The sequence below is a fragment of the Oncorhynchus keta genome, chromosome 3 (assembly GCF_023373465.1).
Source record: "Oncorhynchus keta strain PuntledgeMale-10-30-2019 chromosome 3, Oket_V2, whole genome shotgun sequence".
Classification (NCBI taxonomy): domain Eukaryota; kingdom Metazoa; phylum Chordata; class Actinopteri; order Salmoniformes; family Salmonidae; genus Oncorhynchus; species Oncorhynchus keta.
This window is the reverse complement of record NC_068423.1, coordinates 5,455,224-5,473,133: the sequence shown is the minus strand read 5'-3', so window position 1 is coordinate 5,473,133 and position 17,910 is coordinate 5,455,224. Positions and strand designations below refer to the sequence as shown.

General features: G+C 43.3%; 1 protein-coding gene across 3 annotated transcripts in view; it reads left to right on the top strand.

The window, feature by feature from the left end:
- The window catches only part of znf281b (zinc finger protein 281b), a 32,070-nt gene extending 25,418 nt beyond the window's left edge, over positions 1 to 6,652 (top strand). The window contains exon 7 of one of the 3 annotated variants that reach the window (XM_035746094.2): positions 222 to 6,652. In XM_035746094.2, the coding sequence (XP_035601987.1) occupies positions 222 to 1,811 (1,590 nt within the window). In that variant the 3' untranslated portion in view covers positions 1,812 to 6,652. The remainder of the gene's footprint in view (positions 1 to 221) is intronic. The other 2 variants (XM_035746084.2, XM_035746103.2) reach the window with 2 other exon arrangements.
- The last annotated feature ends 11,258 nt before the right edge of the window (positions 6,653 to 17,910 follow it).

The following is a 17,910-nucleotide window of genomic DNA, read 5'->3' as shown; positions in this document are numbered from 1 at the left end:
TAGATGGTATAGAGTACAGTATATACATATGAGATGAGTAATGTATGGTATATAAACATAAAGTGGCATAGTTTAAAGTGGCGAGTGATACATGTATTACATAAAGCACTTTGGGTGCATCTAACAGTGGGCCAATGCATCTTGCTGTCGTTGAGCCATTTGCTCAATCCAGTGACTAGAAAGTTTTCAAATACTCTGCACCCCCCCCTGTTCCCCTGTAGTTTTTCTCGAGAACAGACCGGTTACTGAAGCACAAGCGGACCTGCGGAGAAGCCATAAAGAAGGGCCCGGACCCCAGCATGTTGGAGCTTGCCCACGGGGACATGGGCCAGGGCAACTACTCACTCACTCAGGGAAACGCTACCGCCACCTCTGCATGCAAGAGGGGCAAGTCCAAAAACGCAGGCGAGGGCGGTGATCGTAAGCGTAAGAAGGCTGCTGCCACCACCGCGTCGTCCGGGGGCCTGCAGGACTACGGAATGGAGTGTTCCGACCCCAGCCTGCAGGGCCGCACACCCAAGCTGGTGTTCAAGAAGGCTAAGAAGGGCCTCGTCCCCATGGAGGATGGGGGGCAGAAGCTGCTGTCTCAGAAGCAGGGCTCCATGGAGCTGGCGGGGGGCTCAGGGCTAGATGCCATGGTCCTCCTCCAGGGCTCCTCCAGCGGAGGGGCAAAACGAGGCCCATCAGCCACAAGCAACAACTACGATGACGCCATGCAGTTTGTGAAGAAGCGGCGCTACCTCCAACACGTGGCCAGCAACGACTATGCGGCGCCCTCCCTCCACATGGGCCAGACCCATGCCAGCAGCGTGATCCAAGGCTCGCTGGGACACCACAACGAGCCCACCCTCACCATGCTGGACACTTCGCCCCTGGACCTCAAGCACCACGACAAGTCGGTCATCCCGGACGAAGTGCTCCAGAGCCTGCTGGACCACTACAGCCACAAGTCGGATGGCACGCACCACCAACACCACGACGTGACCTTTGACCTCTCGGACCACAGCGTCCCGCACCACGTGACCCTGCAGCCAGCGGCCCCTGTCACCCCAGAGCTGGACGACGACTCGCCCAGCGGCGGCGACAAGCAGGTGGTCATGAGTGAGTACTCCAAGTTCCTTCTGCAGGCCCTGGAGCGCACCAGCCACAGCGGGCCCTTCTCCACGCTGGGACCCAGCGGGCCCTTCCCTTTGCTCTCCAGCCCTACGGGGCCCCTCTTCTCCGATAAGCATGTCTACACTACATCTCCGCTGGAGTGCGGCTACCCGCCCGCCGACTCCTCGCCACTGCCCATCCCCTCCATCTCTTCTTCTTCCTCCTCCTTGTCTTCCTCGAAGTCCCACTACAGCATGGTGGTGGGCTCCCCCTCCCAGCCGGCCTTCCACCTCAGTGGCCTGGAGGCGGCGGGCCACCAGCAGCTCATCCCCTCTCAGGAGCTCACAGAGCAGCTGGAGAAGCAGCACCACTCCCCTGCGTTCCAGCTCACGCCCCAGGAGCTGACGGCCGCCGGTGGAGCCCCCAAGGAGCAGGGGGCCAAGGGCAACGGGAGAAACGGCAGCTACTCCGACCTGGACACGCCCAAGGAAATGGACCTGCGGGCCACCTACCAGATCGAGAACTTCGCCCAGGCCTTTGGTTCCCAATTTAAGTCGGGCCGCCGCACCCCGCTGGGCTACGGCACTGGGGCCGAGGTCGACCACCGAATACGAACTCCCGTGTCAGAATTCTCAGGGTATACCAGTTTGTTAGCTGACGTCAGCGAGCCAGTAAGTACAGGATCGAAAACCCCAACAAGCCAAAGTTTCAGGTAAGGGTTAACGAGGTGAACCTAGTTGCGGGTCTTGTGTTTTTCTTTGTGTCCCTATACCCTTCTACATTTTCTTCTTGTAGCGAGGTCAATTTATTTTTTAAACACTGCCATTAAATGTTGATAACGAGAACTCTACCAGGGGAAGGTCTTCAAGGCCTCAAATGCAATTTTTTATATTCATTTTTTTTTTAAATCTGTGTTTTGTCTTTATTTTGTCAGCGTAGTTGGTATGATATGAACGTAAACGTAGATTTTAATGTAATTTAAACTGAAAAATTAGGGGTTAGCTAAGCTTGATGATTTTTCTTTGAACTCTTGTTTTACCAATCATCATACAGTTGTAAAGTAATGATGAATGATGTTAATAATTTCAATAATATTACGTTTGTGGCAGGGAAAGGCCCAGAATTCAAATGGCAAAAAAAGTTCTATATTGTCTGTTACTAGAATCGTATTACTCAGGTATTAAGGCAAAATTGTGTAATAATAATAAAAACTTTGTATTATGAGATGCAATTAGCACACTTTTTTAAAGTGTGCTTTGAGACTACAAAGCTTTGTTACTATTTATCCCTCGAGGAGCGGGGGAACAAAAAGACAAAACAAATTCAGCGGATCTTCCTGTTCAGTTTTCTTCGCCATTGAACAACCCTTTCCTCTACGTGTAGCTGTGTAGAGATTACGGTACTTCTGTGTCAATGTGAAAATGACCGTTCCCATTTCCTCCCCGTAAAGGGCCACATGTAAAACACACGCCGACGCGGACATTTATACACTCAAGAACTCGTAGTGCACACAGTCCAGGCTCAACAGAAAGAGGTTTCAATCCGCAAACCTTTTCTTGTTTATAAACAGTGTCAAGTGATGTTTGTCTAGGCCATGCACCTTTTGGATGGCCCCTTCAGTGGCCCGTGACGAGGAAATGTGCTGGCCCCGTTGGCGATGTTTCAACAACTGTTGTCGCTCATTTTGACTGGGTTCCACTCCACTCCTGGCTGTTAACTTCTTCTCTTTTTTTTGTCAGTGGAAATCAAACAAGCACTTTGAAAAACAAAATTGTCATTGAAAACTGAAAACATCCCAACTCAATTAAGGATGTGCAAAACCAAGTGATTATTATTTTTTATTTTATTAGAGGAGAGAACTGTGAACGGGGGTGGGTGGGATAGGGTGGTTTGTTGTTCTGTAGGGAGGGTTAGACTGGGATTGAATAGATGTATTTTTGTTTGTGTTTTTTTGACGGTTTGGTCAAGGGGGAAGGGTTGTACAAATGATTTGCCATTACTGTATGTAACCCAATGTTCTGAGAAGATCTCTGTATTGATACTGAACAAAAATATAAACAACATGCAACAATTTCAAAGATTTGACTGAGTTACAGTTCATATAAGTCAATTGAAATGTATTCATTAGGCCCTAATCTATAGATTTCACATGACTGGGCAGGGGTACAGTTATGGGTGGGCATAGGCCCACTTACTGGGGAGCCAGGCCCAGCCAATCAGAATGAGTTTTTCCCCGCAGAAGGGCTTTATTATTTTTGATTCCTGAGTGGCGCAGTGGTCTAAGAAATTGCATCCCAGTGCAAGAGGTGTCACTGCAGTACCTGGTGATTGGGAGTCTCATAGGGCGGCGCACAATTGGCCCAGCGTCATCCAGGTTAGGCCGTCATTTTAAATAAGAATTTGTTCTTAACTGACTTTCCTAGTTAAAGGTTAAATAAATAATATTACATTACATACCAAAATACTGCCCAGCGCAAATTAAAGAATTAAGCTTTTTGAGCGTATGGAACATTTCTGGGATTTATTATTTCAGGTCATGAAATGTGGGACCAACACGTTACATGTTGCGTTTTATATTTTTGTTCGGTGTAAGTTGTTTCGAGAGGGGGCAGATAATATGCTGCAACACTTCCCACTGATGTACTAAGACTCTACTGGATGCAAAAATCAAACTATTTTCCCTTTATTTATTTGTAACCTAGCAAGAGTTTTTATTTTATTTTTGCAGGGTGTTTTTGAAGTGCAAGTACTCACTGTACATTAATCTGTCTGTACCTTATGAAATCAGGCCTGATACATAAAAATTACCTCACTCATACAGGCTCAACGTTATGGTGTATGTGTATATATATATCCCCCAAAAAGGCAGTCCTTTAAACTTTGCAAGAATAAACAATGGCCTTCTTTGTCTTCCGCAGCTCAAGCCATTCTCTCCTGGCAGTCAGGGTTGATATTTAGTTAATTTCCTGTGTGCCCCCCTCCCCACCCCACCACAGCTGATAGACTTTAAAGCTGCTCAGATCACAGGGAACAAAATAATGACTGACTGGCCACTTCACTCCAAAACACACACTATGCTTTTAAAGAAACGAGGGAGAGCGAGAGACGGATGAGGAAATAAAAAATAGGATTGACCTAAATATACAGTGGGGTCCAAAATTGACAACCTTGATAAAGATCAATAAAAGTAACTGTAAAATACTGAGCTATATTGTATTCTCAAACAAACGGGGGAAATATATTAGATTATGCTTCAGTGCCATTATCCTCTGAAGGTGAGGTATTGAAAAGAGGTATCAATAATTTTGACCCCCACCTTCGTTCTCTGAGCAATTGTATTAGTATTCAATATTGTATTTTCCCCAGCATGCAATATAGCTCAGTATTGGAATTATTTTATACAGCAATTTTAGCTCATTTTTGTCAAGTGTGTCTTTCAGAGATCAATGTACCTCATATCACTGAAGCGTCAGAAAACAGGGACACGTTTCATGTATGTAGTGGAAATACTTGTAGTATAGGTTAAACATTTGTATAATCATGTAACAATGCCTGTGTTTACAATTATAGAAGAGCAATTGACTCGTTGAATTGCAAAATGTATTTGTTTTGTCTAAAGCCTTCACGCCAAGCAGTGTTGCATTCTAGATGCCTCATAGAAACTTTCATTTCTCATGTTATATCCCTTATTTTTGTTACTCGCCATAAATGTGTTGATATGATCTCTAGAAGGATATTGTTTACAAAAATGTACAAACACTAAAAATGTATGTTAATTTTTATGTTTTTGTTTCTACCGATATGCATGATATGTTTTTATGGCTTTTTTTCTGATCGTCACCACAACACCAAATTTTGTAGCAGATGCCTCCCCATCCCCGTCTTCTTTTTTTTTTTTTTGTTCAAGACCCTTGTGATATGATTTCCAGGGCTGTACCTGTTATTGAATTTATAAAACGATTTAGAGAAGCCAATAAAAACATTTTTTGGTAATAATAAAAAAATGCCTGTGCCGACTGGACTTGATTGTGATAGTGAAGTCCTCAACACGTCGGCAATGATTTTTGTACGAGTTTGAACCACAGTAAAGACGGGCAAGAGCTCACCTTTTAGATTTTTGGATTGACTCAATTATATTGTGAGATTTGAGTTACAGGGGGGGGGTACGGGAGCAAAATAATGGAAATATCAATGTTAGTGTAATTTGGACCATGATATGTTCTATTGTAATCCTTTAAAATCTTCCTGATATGATTATTCTTTAAAATCATATTTTAAGATTCTTTATCAATGCTCTCAATTCAAAGCGGACGCTAACATCGGTACGGACTGGTAAGTGACCTGGCATAGGGAGAATCTCAATTGCATATCCTCTTCCGCTCTCTCTCCTCCTTCTCAAAACCCTTTAGAGGAGAATGTTGGAGGAGAGGTACATCTGGCTTTCTCATCCAATGGGTTTTGAGAAAGAGGCGAGGAGTATGCTATTGAGATTCTCCCATAGTCTTTCTCTACCACACTCGGCCATTCATTTAGTTACCATTTTGTTCCTCAACACAGACAACTGTGTGTACCCAACCTTAAGTTGGTCGAGGTAGCCTAGCGGTTAAGTGTTGGACAAGTAACCGAAAGGTTGCCGGTTTGAATCCCTGAGGAAACTAGGTGAAAAATCTGTGCCCTTGAGCAAGGCACTTAACATCTGCTAAATGACAATACATTTTTTCCCATGTCTTATGTTTTGGTAATACTTTACATTAAGGTTCCCTTTAAATGTGTAAGTGGTTAATAAGTAGTTAGACAGTTAAATATCAATTAATATGAATTAGGACTTAGTTTGATATTATCTAATGTTAACCCTTTACCATCTCTCATTACAGGGTACACATTTTCCCCCTCTGTAAGGAATCATCTTTATCCTAAAGCTTCATGTTCAGATATTCCATGTTCTTTTTTGCGTATGTTCTCAGCTTGACAGTTACTGCAACCATGTATCCCACTGATGTGTTCATGTTTGCTGTCTTGATACATTCTTTACATTTTATTTCACCTTTATTTAACCAGGTAGGCCAGTTGAGAACAAGTTCTCATTTACAACTCCGACCTGGCCAAGATAAAGCAAAGCAGTGCGACAAAAACAACAGACTTACACAAAAACAAACGTACAGTCAATAAGAAAATAAAAATAGAAAATTCTATGTACACTGTGTGCAAATGTAGGGAGGTAGGCAATAAATAGGCCCTAGAGGTAAATAATTACAATTTAGCATTAATACTGAAGTGATGTGCAAGTAGAGATACTGGGGTGCAAAAGAGCAAGAGGGTAAGTAATAATATGGGGATGAGGTAGTTGGGTGTTCCATTTACAGATTGGCTGTGTACAGTGATCGGTAAGCTGCTCAGACAGCTGTTGTTGTTAAAGGCCTAATAAAGTTGAATACAGAAGTATAATTTACCATTTTTTTTGTTGTAGTGATTTTCACTAGTCTTTATCTTATCCCACCTTTGGTTTTGCTTTATTTCTCCCCACTGGCAGTGGGAAGAGGGGTGTAGGAGAAAATGGCATTCCCTTTAACCAATTGCAAAAGCCACCTGAACTATCTGATGGTGCCAGGAAGGGTCCAAAAGGCTCAAGTTCTAGACTTCACAGATTAAAATTATAACACACACCCCACATGGTGTAAGAGAGTGGGGAGAACCTTGGGTCGGCTCTAGGCATAAGCGGGAAAAAAAGCGACTGCTTATGGCCATGTGGCCGGTAGGGGTTCCTGACCATTTAAAAATTAATAATTGTGTGTGTAATTATTTATTTGTGTGTATATATGCAATGGTTTTTACTGAGTTGTGATTCATATAAGGAAATCAGTCAACTAAAATAAATGAATTTGTCCGTAATCTATGGATTTCACATGACTGGGCAGGATTGCACTGATGGGTGGAGACTAGAGGTCGACCGATTTTGATTTTTCAACACTGATACCGATTATTGGAGGACCAAAAAAGCAGATACCGATTAATCGGGTGGGTTTTGGGGGGGGGTAAAAAAAAAAAAATGTAATAATGGCACCAATTTGTAAGTCGCTCTGGATAAGAGCGTCTGCTAAATGACGTAAATGTAAATGACAATTACAACAACACTGAATGAACACTTATTTTAACTTAATATAATACATCAATAAAATCAATTTCGCCTCAAATAAATAATGAAACGTGTTCAATTTTATTTAAATAATGCAAAAACAAAGTGTTGGAGAAGAAAGTAAAAGTGCAATATGTACTATGTAAGAAAGCTAACGTTTCAGTTCCTTGCTCAGAACATGAGAACATATGAAAGCTGGTGGTTCCTTTTAACATGAGTCTTCAATATTCCCAGGTAAGAAGTTTTAGGTTGTAGTTATTATAGGACTATTTCCCTCTATACCATTTGTATTTCATTAACCTTTGACTATTGGATGTTCTTATAGGCACTAGTATTGCCAGTGTAACAGTATAGCTTCCGTCCCTCTCCTCGCTCCTCCCTGGGCTCGAACCAGCAACACAACAGCCACCATCGAAGCAGCGTTACCCATGCAGAGCAAGGGGAACAACTACTGGAAGGCTCAGAGCGAGTGACGTTTGAAACGCTATTAGCTAGCGCTAACTAGCTAGGCATTTCACTTCGGTTACACCAGCCTCATCTCGGGAGTTGATAGGCTTGAAGTCATAAACAGCGCAATGCTTGAAGCACAACGAAGAGCTGGTGGCAAAACACATGAAAGTGGTGTTTGAATTAATGTTTACGCCCCTGCTTCTGCCTACCACCACTCAGTCAGATACTTAGATACTTGTATGCTCAGTCAGATTATATGCAACGTAGGACACTCTAGATAATATCTAGTAATATCATCAACCATGTGTAGTTAACTAGTGATTATGATTATGCTTGCTGTTTGGGGTTTTAGGCTGGGTTTCTGTACAGCACTTTGAGATATCAGCTGATGTACGAAGGGCTATATAAATAAATTTGATTAGATTTATGATTGTTTTTTTATAAGATAAGTTTAATGCTAACTAGCAATTTATCTTGGCTTACTGCATTCGCGTAACAGGCAGTCTCCTTGTGGAGTGCAACGAGAGAGAGGCAGGTCGTTATTGCGTTGGACTATTTAACTATAAGGTTGCAAGATTGGATCCCCCGAGCTGACAAGGTGAAAATCTGTCGTTTTTTCCCTAAACGAGGCATTTTACCCACCGTTCCTAGGCAGTCATTGAAAATAAGAATGTGTTCTTAACTGTCTTGCCTAGTTAAATAAATGTATATAAAAAAAAAAGAATAATAAAAATGTAAAAAAATCGGCGCCCAAAATACAGATTTCCGATTGTTATGAAAACTTGAAATCGGGCCCTAATTAATTGGCCATTCCGATTAATCGGTCGACCTCTAGTGGAGACATTGGGAGCTAGGCAAAGTTTTTCCCCACAAAAGGGCTTTATTACCGACCAAAATACTCCTCAGTTTCATCAGCTGTCTGGGTGGCTGGTCTCATGATCCTGCAGATGAAGAAACCGGATGGCATGGTTACACGTGGTCTGCAGTTGAGGCTGGTTGGACGTACTGCCGAATTCTCTAAAACGATGTTGGAGGTGGCTTATGGTATAGAAATTAACATTAAATTATCTGGCAACAGTTCTGTTGGACATTCCTGCAGTCAGCATGCTAATTGCACGCTCCCTCAACTTGAGACATGTGGCATTGTTACAAAACTGCACATTTTAGAGTTGTCTTTTGTCTCTAGCACAAGGTGCACCTGTGTAATGATCATGCTGTTTAATCAGCTTCTTGATATTCCACATGTCAGGTGGATGGATTATCTTGGCAAAGGAGAAATGCTTTTTAACAGGAATGGAAAGAAATTTGTGCGCAAAATTTGACAGATATAAGCTGGACAATTTCTGGGATCTTTTATTTCAGCTCATGGGACCAACACTTTACATGATGCATTTATATATATATATATATTGTGTGGGTGTATTTATACAAGCATACATGCATACACACACACTCTACTGGTCAAAAGTTTTAGAACACCTAGTTTTTTAAAGTAAAAAATATATATATTTTCTACATTGTGAAGGCCAGCATCCCGGAGTCGCCTCTTCACTGTTGACGTTGAGACTGGTGTTTTGGGGGTACTATTTAAAGAAGCTGCCAGCTGAGGACTTGTGAGGCATCTGTTTCTCAAACTAGACACTAATGTACCGGGGCCTCCCACTCTTTCCATTCTGTTTAGGGCCAGTTTGCGATGTTCTGTGAAGGGAGTAGAGATCTTCAGTTTCTTGGCAAGTTCTTGCATGGAATAGCCTTCATTTCTCAGGACAAGAATAGACTGATGAGTATCAGAAGAAAGTATTCAGACACCTTGACAAACCTATATTTGGGAGAGTTTCTCCCATTCTGGGCCACTCAAGGATATTCAGAGACTTGTCCGAAGTCAAGACAACAAAGGAGTGGCTATGTGCTTAGGGTCGTTGTCATGTTGGAAGGTGAACCTTCGCCCCAGTCTGAGGTCCTGAGTGCTCTGCAGCAGGTTTTTATCAAGGATCTCTCTGTACTTTGCTCCACTCCTTTCCCTCGATCCTGACTAGTCTCCCAGTCACTGCCGCTGAAATACTTCCCCACAGCATGATGCTGCCACCACCATGCTTCACCCTAGGGATGGTGCCAGGTTTCCTCCAGATGTGACGCTTGTCATTCAGGTCAAATGGTTCAGTCTTTGTTTCATCAGACCAGAGAATCTTCTTTCTCATGGTCTGAGAGGCCTTGAGGTGCCTTTTGGCAATATCCCAAGCGGGCTGTCGTGTGTGTGTGTGTGTGTGTGTGTGTGTGTGTGTGTGTGTGTGTGTGTGTGTGTGTGTACTCACTCAGAGGGAGAGAGAGTGCATTCTGACAGTATTCAGACCCCATTGATTGAGGGGGAAAATTATTTAAACATTTTAGAGTAAATCTATAAAGTCACAAGTGAAGGGGTCTGAATACTTTCCAAGTGGTGTAGAGAGAGAGAGATTCCGATATAGTAGGAAGTCAAGTCTGTGTCTCAACTTACTGTTGAGAATTAGAATAATAGAATAGTAGAAGACACAAGGTGGAATTTCTAAATTTGGTTGTGCATCAGAATAATTGGAATCTATGCTACAAGATTTTTTTGATCACATGGACTGGGAAATGTTCCGTGTTGCCTCTGAGAAGCGTATCAACTGACTCTTCATCAAGAAGTGCATCGAGGATGTTGTTCCCATTGTGAGGTTTAGAATTGACCCAAACCTAAAAACATGGATAGATGGCAGCATTCGTGCAAAACGGAATGTGCAAACCGCTGCATTTAACCACTGCAAGGTAACTGGGAACATGGATCTGTACTAGCAGACCACCTATGTCCTCCATAAGGATATCAGAGGCAGAACGACAGTACAGGGACAAAGTGAAGTCCCAATTCAACGGCTCAGACACAACGTATGTGGCAGGGAGGATCAAGCCTGACCTGCTGAGGAGTGACGGACTCCATCCTAGCTGGAGGGGTGCTCTCATCTTATCTACCAACATAGACAGGGCTCTAACTCCTCTAGCTCCACAATGGAATAGGGTGCAGGCCAGGCAGCAGGCAGTTAGCCAGCCTGCCAGCATAGTGGAGTCTGCCACTAGCACAGTCAGTGTAGTCAGCTCAGCTATCCCCATTGAGACTGTGTCTGTGCCTCGACCTAGTTTGGGCAAAACTAAACATGGCGGTGCTCCATTTCTGTCATTATTGAAAGATATCATGATACCTCACATCTCAAAATAGGGCTACTTAATGTTAGATCCCTTACTTCAAAGGCAATTAGTCAATGAACTAATCACTGATCATAATCTTGATGTGATTGGCCTGACTGAAACATGGCTTAAGCCTGATGAATTTACTGTGTTAAATGAGGCCTCGCCTCCTGGCTACACTAGTGACCATATCCCCCGTGCATCCCGCAAAGGCGGAGGTGTTGCTAACATTTACGATAGCAAATTTCAATTTACACAAAAAAAATAATGTTTTCGTCTTTTGAGCTTCTAGTCATGAAATTTATGCAGCCTACTCAATCACTTTTTATAGCTACTGTTTACAGGCCTCCTGGGCCATATACAGCGGTCCTCATTGAGTTCCCTGAATTCCTATCGGACCTTGTAGTCATAGCAGATAATATTCTAATCTTTGGTCACTTTAATATTCACATGGAAAAGTCCACAGACCCACTCCAAAAGGCTTTCGGAGCCATCATCAGTGGGTTTTGTCCAACATGTCTCTGGACGTACTCACTGTCACAGTCATACTCTGGACCTAGTTTTGTCCCATGGAATAAATGTTGTGGATCTTAATGTTTTTCATCATTAATCCTGGACTATCGGACCACCATTTTATTACGTTTGCAATTGCAACAAAAAATCTGCTCATACCCCAACCAAGGAACATCAAAAGTCGTGCTATAAATTCACAGACAACACAAAGATTCCTTGATGTCCTTCTAGACTCCCTCTGTTTACCCAAGGACGCCAGAGGACAAAAATCAGTTAACCACCAAACGGAGGAACTCAATTTAACCTTGCGCAATACCCTAGATGCAGTTGCACCCCTAAAAACTAAAAACATTTCTCATAAGAAACTAGCTCCCTGGTATACAGAAAATACCAGAGCTCTGAAGCAAGCTTCCAGAAAATTGGAATGGAAATAGCGCCACACCATACTGGAAGTCTTCCGACTAGCTTGGAAAGACAGTACCGTGCAGTATCGAAGAGCCCTTAATGCTGCTCGATCATCCTATTTTTTCCAACTTAATTAAGGAAAATAAGAACAATCCGAAATTCCCTTTTGATACTGTCGCAAAGCTAACTATAAAGCAGCATTCCCCAAGAGAGGATGGCTTTCACTTCAGTAGTAATAAATTCATGAACTTCTTTGAGGAAAAGATCATGATTAATAGAAAGCAAATTACGGACTCCTCTTTAAATCTGCGTATTCCTTCAAAGCTCAGTTGTCCTGCACAACTCTGCCAGGACCTAGGATCAAGAGATACACTCAAGTGTTTTAGTACTATATCTCTTGACACAATGATGAAAATAATCATGGCCTCTAAACCTTCAAGCTGCAAACTGGACCCTATTCCAACTAAACTACTGAAAGAGCTGCTTCCTGTGCTTGAACATAATAAACGGCTCTCTATCCACCGGATGTGTACCAAACTTACTAAAAGTGGCAGTAATTAAGCCTCTCTTGAAAAAGCCAAACCTTGACCCAGAAAATATAAAAAACTATCGGCCTATATCGAATCTTCCATTCCTCTCAACATTTTTAGAAAAGGCTGCAGCAACTCACTGCCTTCCTGAAGACAAACAATGTATATGAAATGCTTCAGTCTGGTTTTAGACCCCATCATAGCACTGAGACTGCACTTGTGAAGGTGGTAAATTACTTTTTAATGGCATCGGACCGAGGCTCTGCATCTGTCCTCATGCTCCTAGACCTTAGTGCTGCTTTTGGTACCATCGATCATCACATTCTTTTGGAGAGATTGGAAACACAAATTGGTCTACACGGAGAAGTTCTGGCCTGATTTAGATCTTATCTGTCGGAAAGATATCAGTTTGTCTCTGTGAATGGTTTGTCCTCTGACAAGTCAACTGTAAATTTCTGTGTTCCTCAAGGTTCCGTTTTAGGACCACTATTGTTTTCACTATATATTTTACCTCTTGGGGATGTCATTCGAAAACATAATGTTAACTTTCACTGCTATGCGGATGACACACAGCTGTACATTTCAATGAAACATGGTGAAGCCCCAAAATTGCCCTCGCTAGAAGCATATGTTTCAGACATAAGGAAGTGGATGGCTGCAAACTTTCTACTTTTAAACTCGGACAAAACAGAGATGATTCTGTTGAATCTGACAATTAATCTTAATGGTTCTACAGTCGTCTCAAATAAAACTGTGAAGGACCTCGGCGTTACTCTGGACCCTGATCTCTCTTTTGAAGAACATATCAAGAATGTTTCAAGGACAGCTTTTTTCAATCTACGTAACATTGCAAAAATCAGAAACTTTCTGTCCAAAAATGATGCAGAAAAATTAATCCATGCTTTTGTCACTTCTAGGTTAGACTACTGCAATGCTCTACTTTCCGGCTACCCGGATAAAGCACTAAATAAACTTCAGTTAGTGCTAAATACGGCTGCTAGAATCCTGACTAGAACCAAACATTTTGATCATATTACTCCTGCTAGCCTCCATACACAAGCTTCCTGTCAAGGCAAGGGCTGATTTCAAGGTTTTACTGCTAACCTACAAAGCATTACATGGGCTTGCTCCTACCTATCTCTCTGATTTGGTCCTGCCGTACATACCTACACGTACGCTACGGTCACAAGACGCAGGCCTCCTAATTGTCTCTAGAATTTCTAAGCAAACAGCTGGAGGCAGGGCTTTTTCCTACAGAGCTCCATTTTCATGGAATGGTCTGCCTACCCATGTGAGAGACGCAAACCCGGTCTCAACCTTTAAGCCTTTACTGAAGACTCATCTCTTCAGTGGGTCATATGATTGAGTGTAGTCTGGCCCAGGAGTGTGTAGGTGAACAGAAAGGCTCTGGAGCAACGAACCGCCCTTGCTGTCTCTGCCTGGCCGGTTCCCCTCTTTCCACTGGGATTCTCTGCCTCTAACCCTATTACAGGGGCTGAGTCACTGGCTGACTAGGGCTCTTTCATACCGTCCTTAGGAGGGGTGCCTCACTTGAGTGGGTTGAGTCACTGATGTGATCTTCCTGTCTGGGTTGGCGCCCCCCTTTGGGTTGTGCCGTGGCGGAGATCTTTGTGGGCTATACTCGGCTTTGTCTCAGGATGGTAAGTTGGTGGTTTAAGATATCCCTCTAGTGGTGTGGGGGCTGTGCTTTGGCAAAGTGGGTGGGGTTATATCCTTCCTGTTTGGCCCTGTCCGGGGGTGTCATCGGATGGGGCCACAGTGTCTCCTGACTCCTGTCTCAGCCTCCAGTATTTATGCTGCAGTAGTTTGTGTCGGGGGGCTAGGGTCAGTTTGTTATATCTGGAGTACTTCTCCTGTCCTATCCGGTGTCCTGTGTAAATTTAAGTATGCTCTCACTAATTCTAATTCTCTCTTTCTTTCTCTCTCTCGGAGGACCTGAGCCCTAGGACCATGCCTCAGGACTACCTGGCATGAGGACTCCTTGCTGTCCCCAGTCCACCTGGCCGTGCTGCTGCTCCAGTTTCAACTGTTCTGCATGTGATTATTATTATTTGACCATACTGGTCATTTATGAACATTTGAACATCTTGGCCATGTTCTGTTATAATCTCCACCCGGTACAGCCAGAAGAGGACTGGCCACCCCATATAGCCTGGTTTCTTCCTGGGTTTTGGCCTTTCTTGGGAGTTTTTCCTAGCCACTGTGCTTCTACACCTGCATTGCTTGCTGTTTGGGGTTTCTGTACAGCACTTTGAGATATCAGCTGATGTACGAAGGGCTATATAAATACATTTGATTTGATGCCCTCTGACGAACCATCAAACAGGCAAAGTGTCAATACAGGACTAAGATTGAATCGTACTACACCGCCTCCGACAGTCGTCAGATGTGGCAGGGCTTGCAAATTATTACAGACTACAAAGGGAAGCATAGCCACGAGCTGCCCAGTGACACGAGCCTACCAGACAAGCTACATTACTTCTTTGCTCGGTTCGACGCAAGTACAACTGAAACATGCATGAGAGCATCAGTTGGCCCGGAAGACTGTGTGATCACGCTCTCTGTAAACAATGTGACTAAGACCTGTACACAGGTCAACATTGACAAGGCCGCACGGATTACCAGAACGTTCACTCCTGGCATGCACAGACCAACTGGCAAGTGTCTTCACTGACATTTTCAACATCTTCCTGTCTGAGTCTGTGATACCAACATGTTTCAAGCATAGTCCCTATGCTCAAAAACACTAAGGTAACCTGCCTCAATGACTACCAACCCGTAGCACTCACGTCTGTAGCCATGAAGTGCTTTAAAAGGCTGGTCATGGCTCACATCAACACCATTATCCCAGAAACCCTAGACCCACTCCAATTTGCATACCGCCCCAACAGATCCACAGATGATAGAATCTCTATTGTACTCCACACTGCGCTTTCCCACCCTGACAAAAGGAACACCTACAGTTGAAGTAGGAAGTTTACATCCACCTTAGCCAAATGCATTTAAACTTAGTTTTTCACAATTCCTGACATTTAATCCTTGTAAAAATTCTCTGTCTTAAGTCAGTTAGGATCACCACTTTTATTTTAAGAATGTGAAATGTCAGAATAATAGTAGCGAGAGAATGATTTATTTCAGCTTTTATTTCTTTAATCACATTCTCAGTGGGTCAGAACTTTACATACACTCAATTAGTATTTGGTAGCATCGCCTTTAAATTGTTTAACTTGGGTCAAACGTTTCAGGTAGCCTTCCACAAGCTTCCCACAACAAGTTTGGTGAATTTTGGCCCATTCTTCCTGACAGAGCTGGTGTAACTGAGTCAGGTTTGTAGGCCACCTTGCTCGCACACGCTTTTTCAGTTCTGCCCACAAATTTTCTATAGGATTGTGGTCATGGCTTTGTGATGGCCACTCCAATACCTTGACTTTGTTGTCCTTAAGCCATTTTGCCATAACTTTGGAAGTATGCTTGGGGTCATTGTCCATTTGGAAGACCCATTTGCGACCAAGCTTTAACTTCCTGACTGATGTCTTGAGATGTTGCTTCAATATATCAACATAATTTTCCTACCTCATGATGCCATCTATTTTGTGAAGTGCACCAGTCCCTCCTGCAGCAAAGCACCCCCACAACATGATGCTGCCACCCCCGTGCTTCACGTTTTGGGATGGTGTTCTTCTTCTTGCAAGCCTCCCCCTTTTTCCTCCAGACACCTGAAACCCCACCTCTTTAAGGAATACCTAGGATAGGACAAGTAATCCTTCTCACCCCCCCCCCCCTAAAAGATTTAGATGCACTATTGTAAAGTGGCTGTTCCACTGGATGTCATAAGGTGAATGCACCAATTTGTAAGTCGCTCTGGATAAGAGTGTCTGCTAAATTACTTAAATGTAAATGTAATAACGATGGTCATTATGGCCAAACAGTTATATTTTTGTTTCATCAGACCAGATGACATTTTTCCAAAAAGTAAGATCTTTGTCCCCATGTACAGTTGCAAACAGTAGTCTGGCTTTTTTTATGGCGGTTTTGGAGCAAAGGCTTCTTCCTTGCTGAGAGGCCTTTCAGGTTATGTCGATATAGGACTCGTTTTACTGTGGCTATAGATACTTTTGTACCTGTTTCCTCCAGCATCTTCACAAGATCCTTTGCTGTTGTTCTAGGGTTGATTTGCACTTTTCGCACCAAAGTACGTTAGTCTCTAGGAGACAGAACGCGTCTCCTTCCTGAGTGGTATGATGGCTGTGTGGTCCCATGGTGTTTATACTTGTGTACTATTGTTTGTATAGATGAATGTGGTACCTTCAGGCTTTTGGAAATTGCTCCCAAGGATGAACCAGACTTGTGGAGGTCTATAATTTGTTTTCTGATGTCTTGACTGATTTCTCTTGATTTTCCCATGATGTCAAGCAAAGTTTGACAGTAGGCCTTGAAATACATCCACAGGTACACCTCCAATTGACTCAAATTATGTCAATTAGCCTATCAGAATCTTCTAAAGATATTTTCTGGAATTTTCCAAGCTGTTTAAAGGCACAGTCAACTTTGTGTATGTCAACTTCTGACCCACTGGAATTGTGATACAGTGAAATAATCTCTCTGTAAACAATTGTTGGAAAAATGACTTGTGTCATGCACAAAGAAGATGTCCTAACCGACTTGCCAAAACTATAGTTTGTTGACAAGAAATTTGTGGAGAGGTTGAAAATGGAGTTTTAATGACACCAACCTAAGTGTATGTAAACTTCCGACTTCAACTGTATGTGAGAATGCTATTCATTGACTACAGCTCAGCATTCAACACCATAGTGCCCTCAAATCTCATCAGTAAGCTAATGACCCTGGGACTAAACACCTCCCTCTGCAACTGGATCCTAGACTTGCTGACAGCCACCCCCAGGTTTTAAGGGTAGGTAACAACTCTTCCGCCACGCTGATCCTTAACACGTGGGCCCCTCAGGGGTGCCTGCTCAGTCCCCTCCTGTGTTCCCTGTTCACTCATGACTGCATGGCCAGGCATGACTCCAAACACCATCATTAAGTTTGCTGATGTCACAACAGTGGTAGGCCTGATCACCGACCATGATGAGACAGCCTATAGGGAGCAGGTCAGAGATCTGGTCGTGTGGTGCCAGAACAACAACTTCTCCCTGAACGTGATCAAGACAAATGAGATAATTGTGGACTACAGGAAAAGGAGGACCGAGCACGCCCCCATTTTCATCGATGTGGCTGTAGTAGAGTAGGTTGAGAGCTTCAAGTTCATGGGTGTCCATATCACCAAAAAACTATCATGGTCCAAGCACACTAAAACAGTCATGAAGAGGGCACAACAAAGTACATCACTGGGGCCAAACTTCCTGCCTTCCAGGACCTCTACACCAGGTGTCAGAGGAAGGCCCCTAAAAATTGTTTGAAGACTCTAGCCACCCAAGTCATAGACTGTTCTCTCTGCTACCACATGGCAAGAGGTACCGGGGTGCCAAGTCTTGGTCCAAATGACTTCTTAACAGTTTTTACCCCCAAGCCATAAGACTCCTTAACAGCTTATCAAAGGGCTCT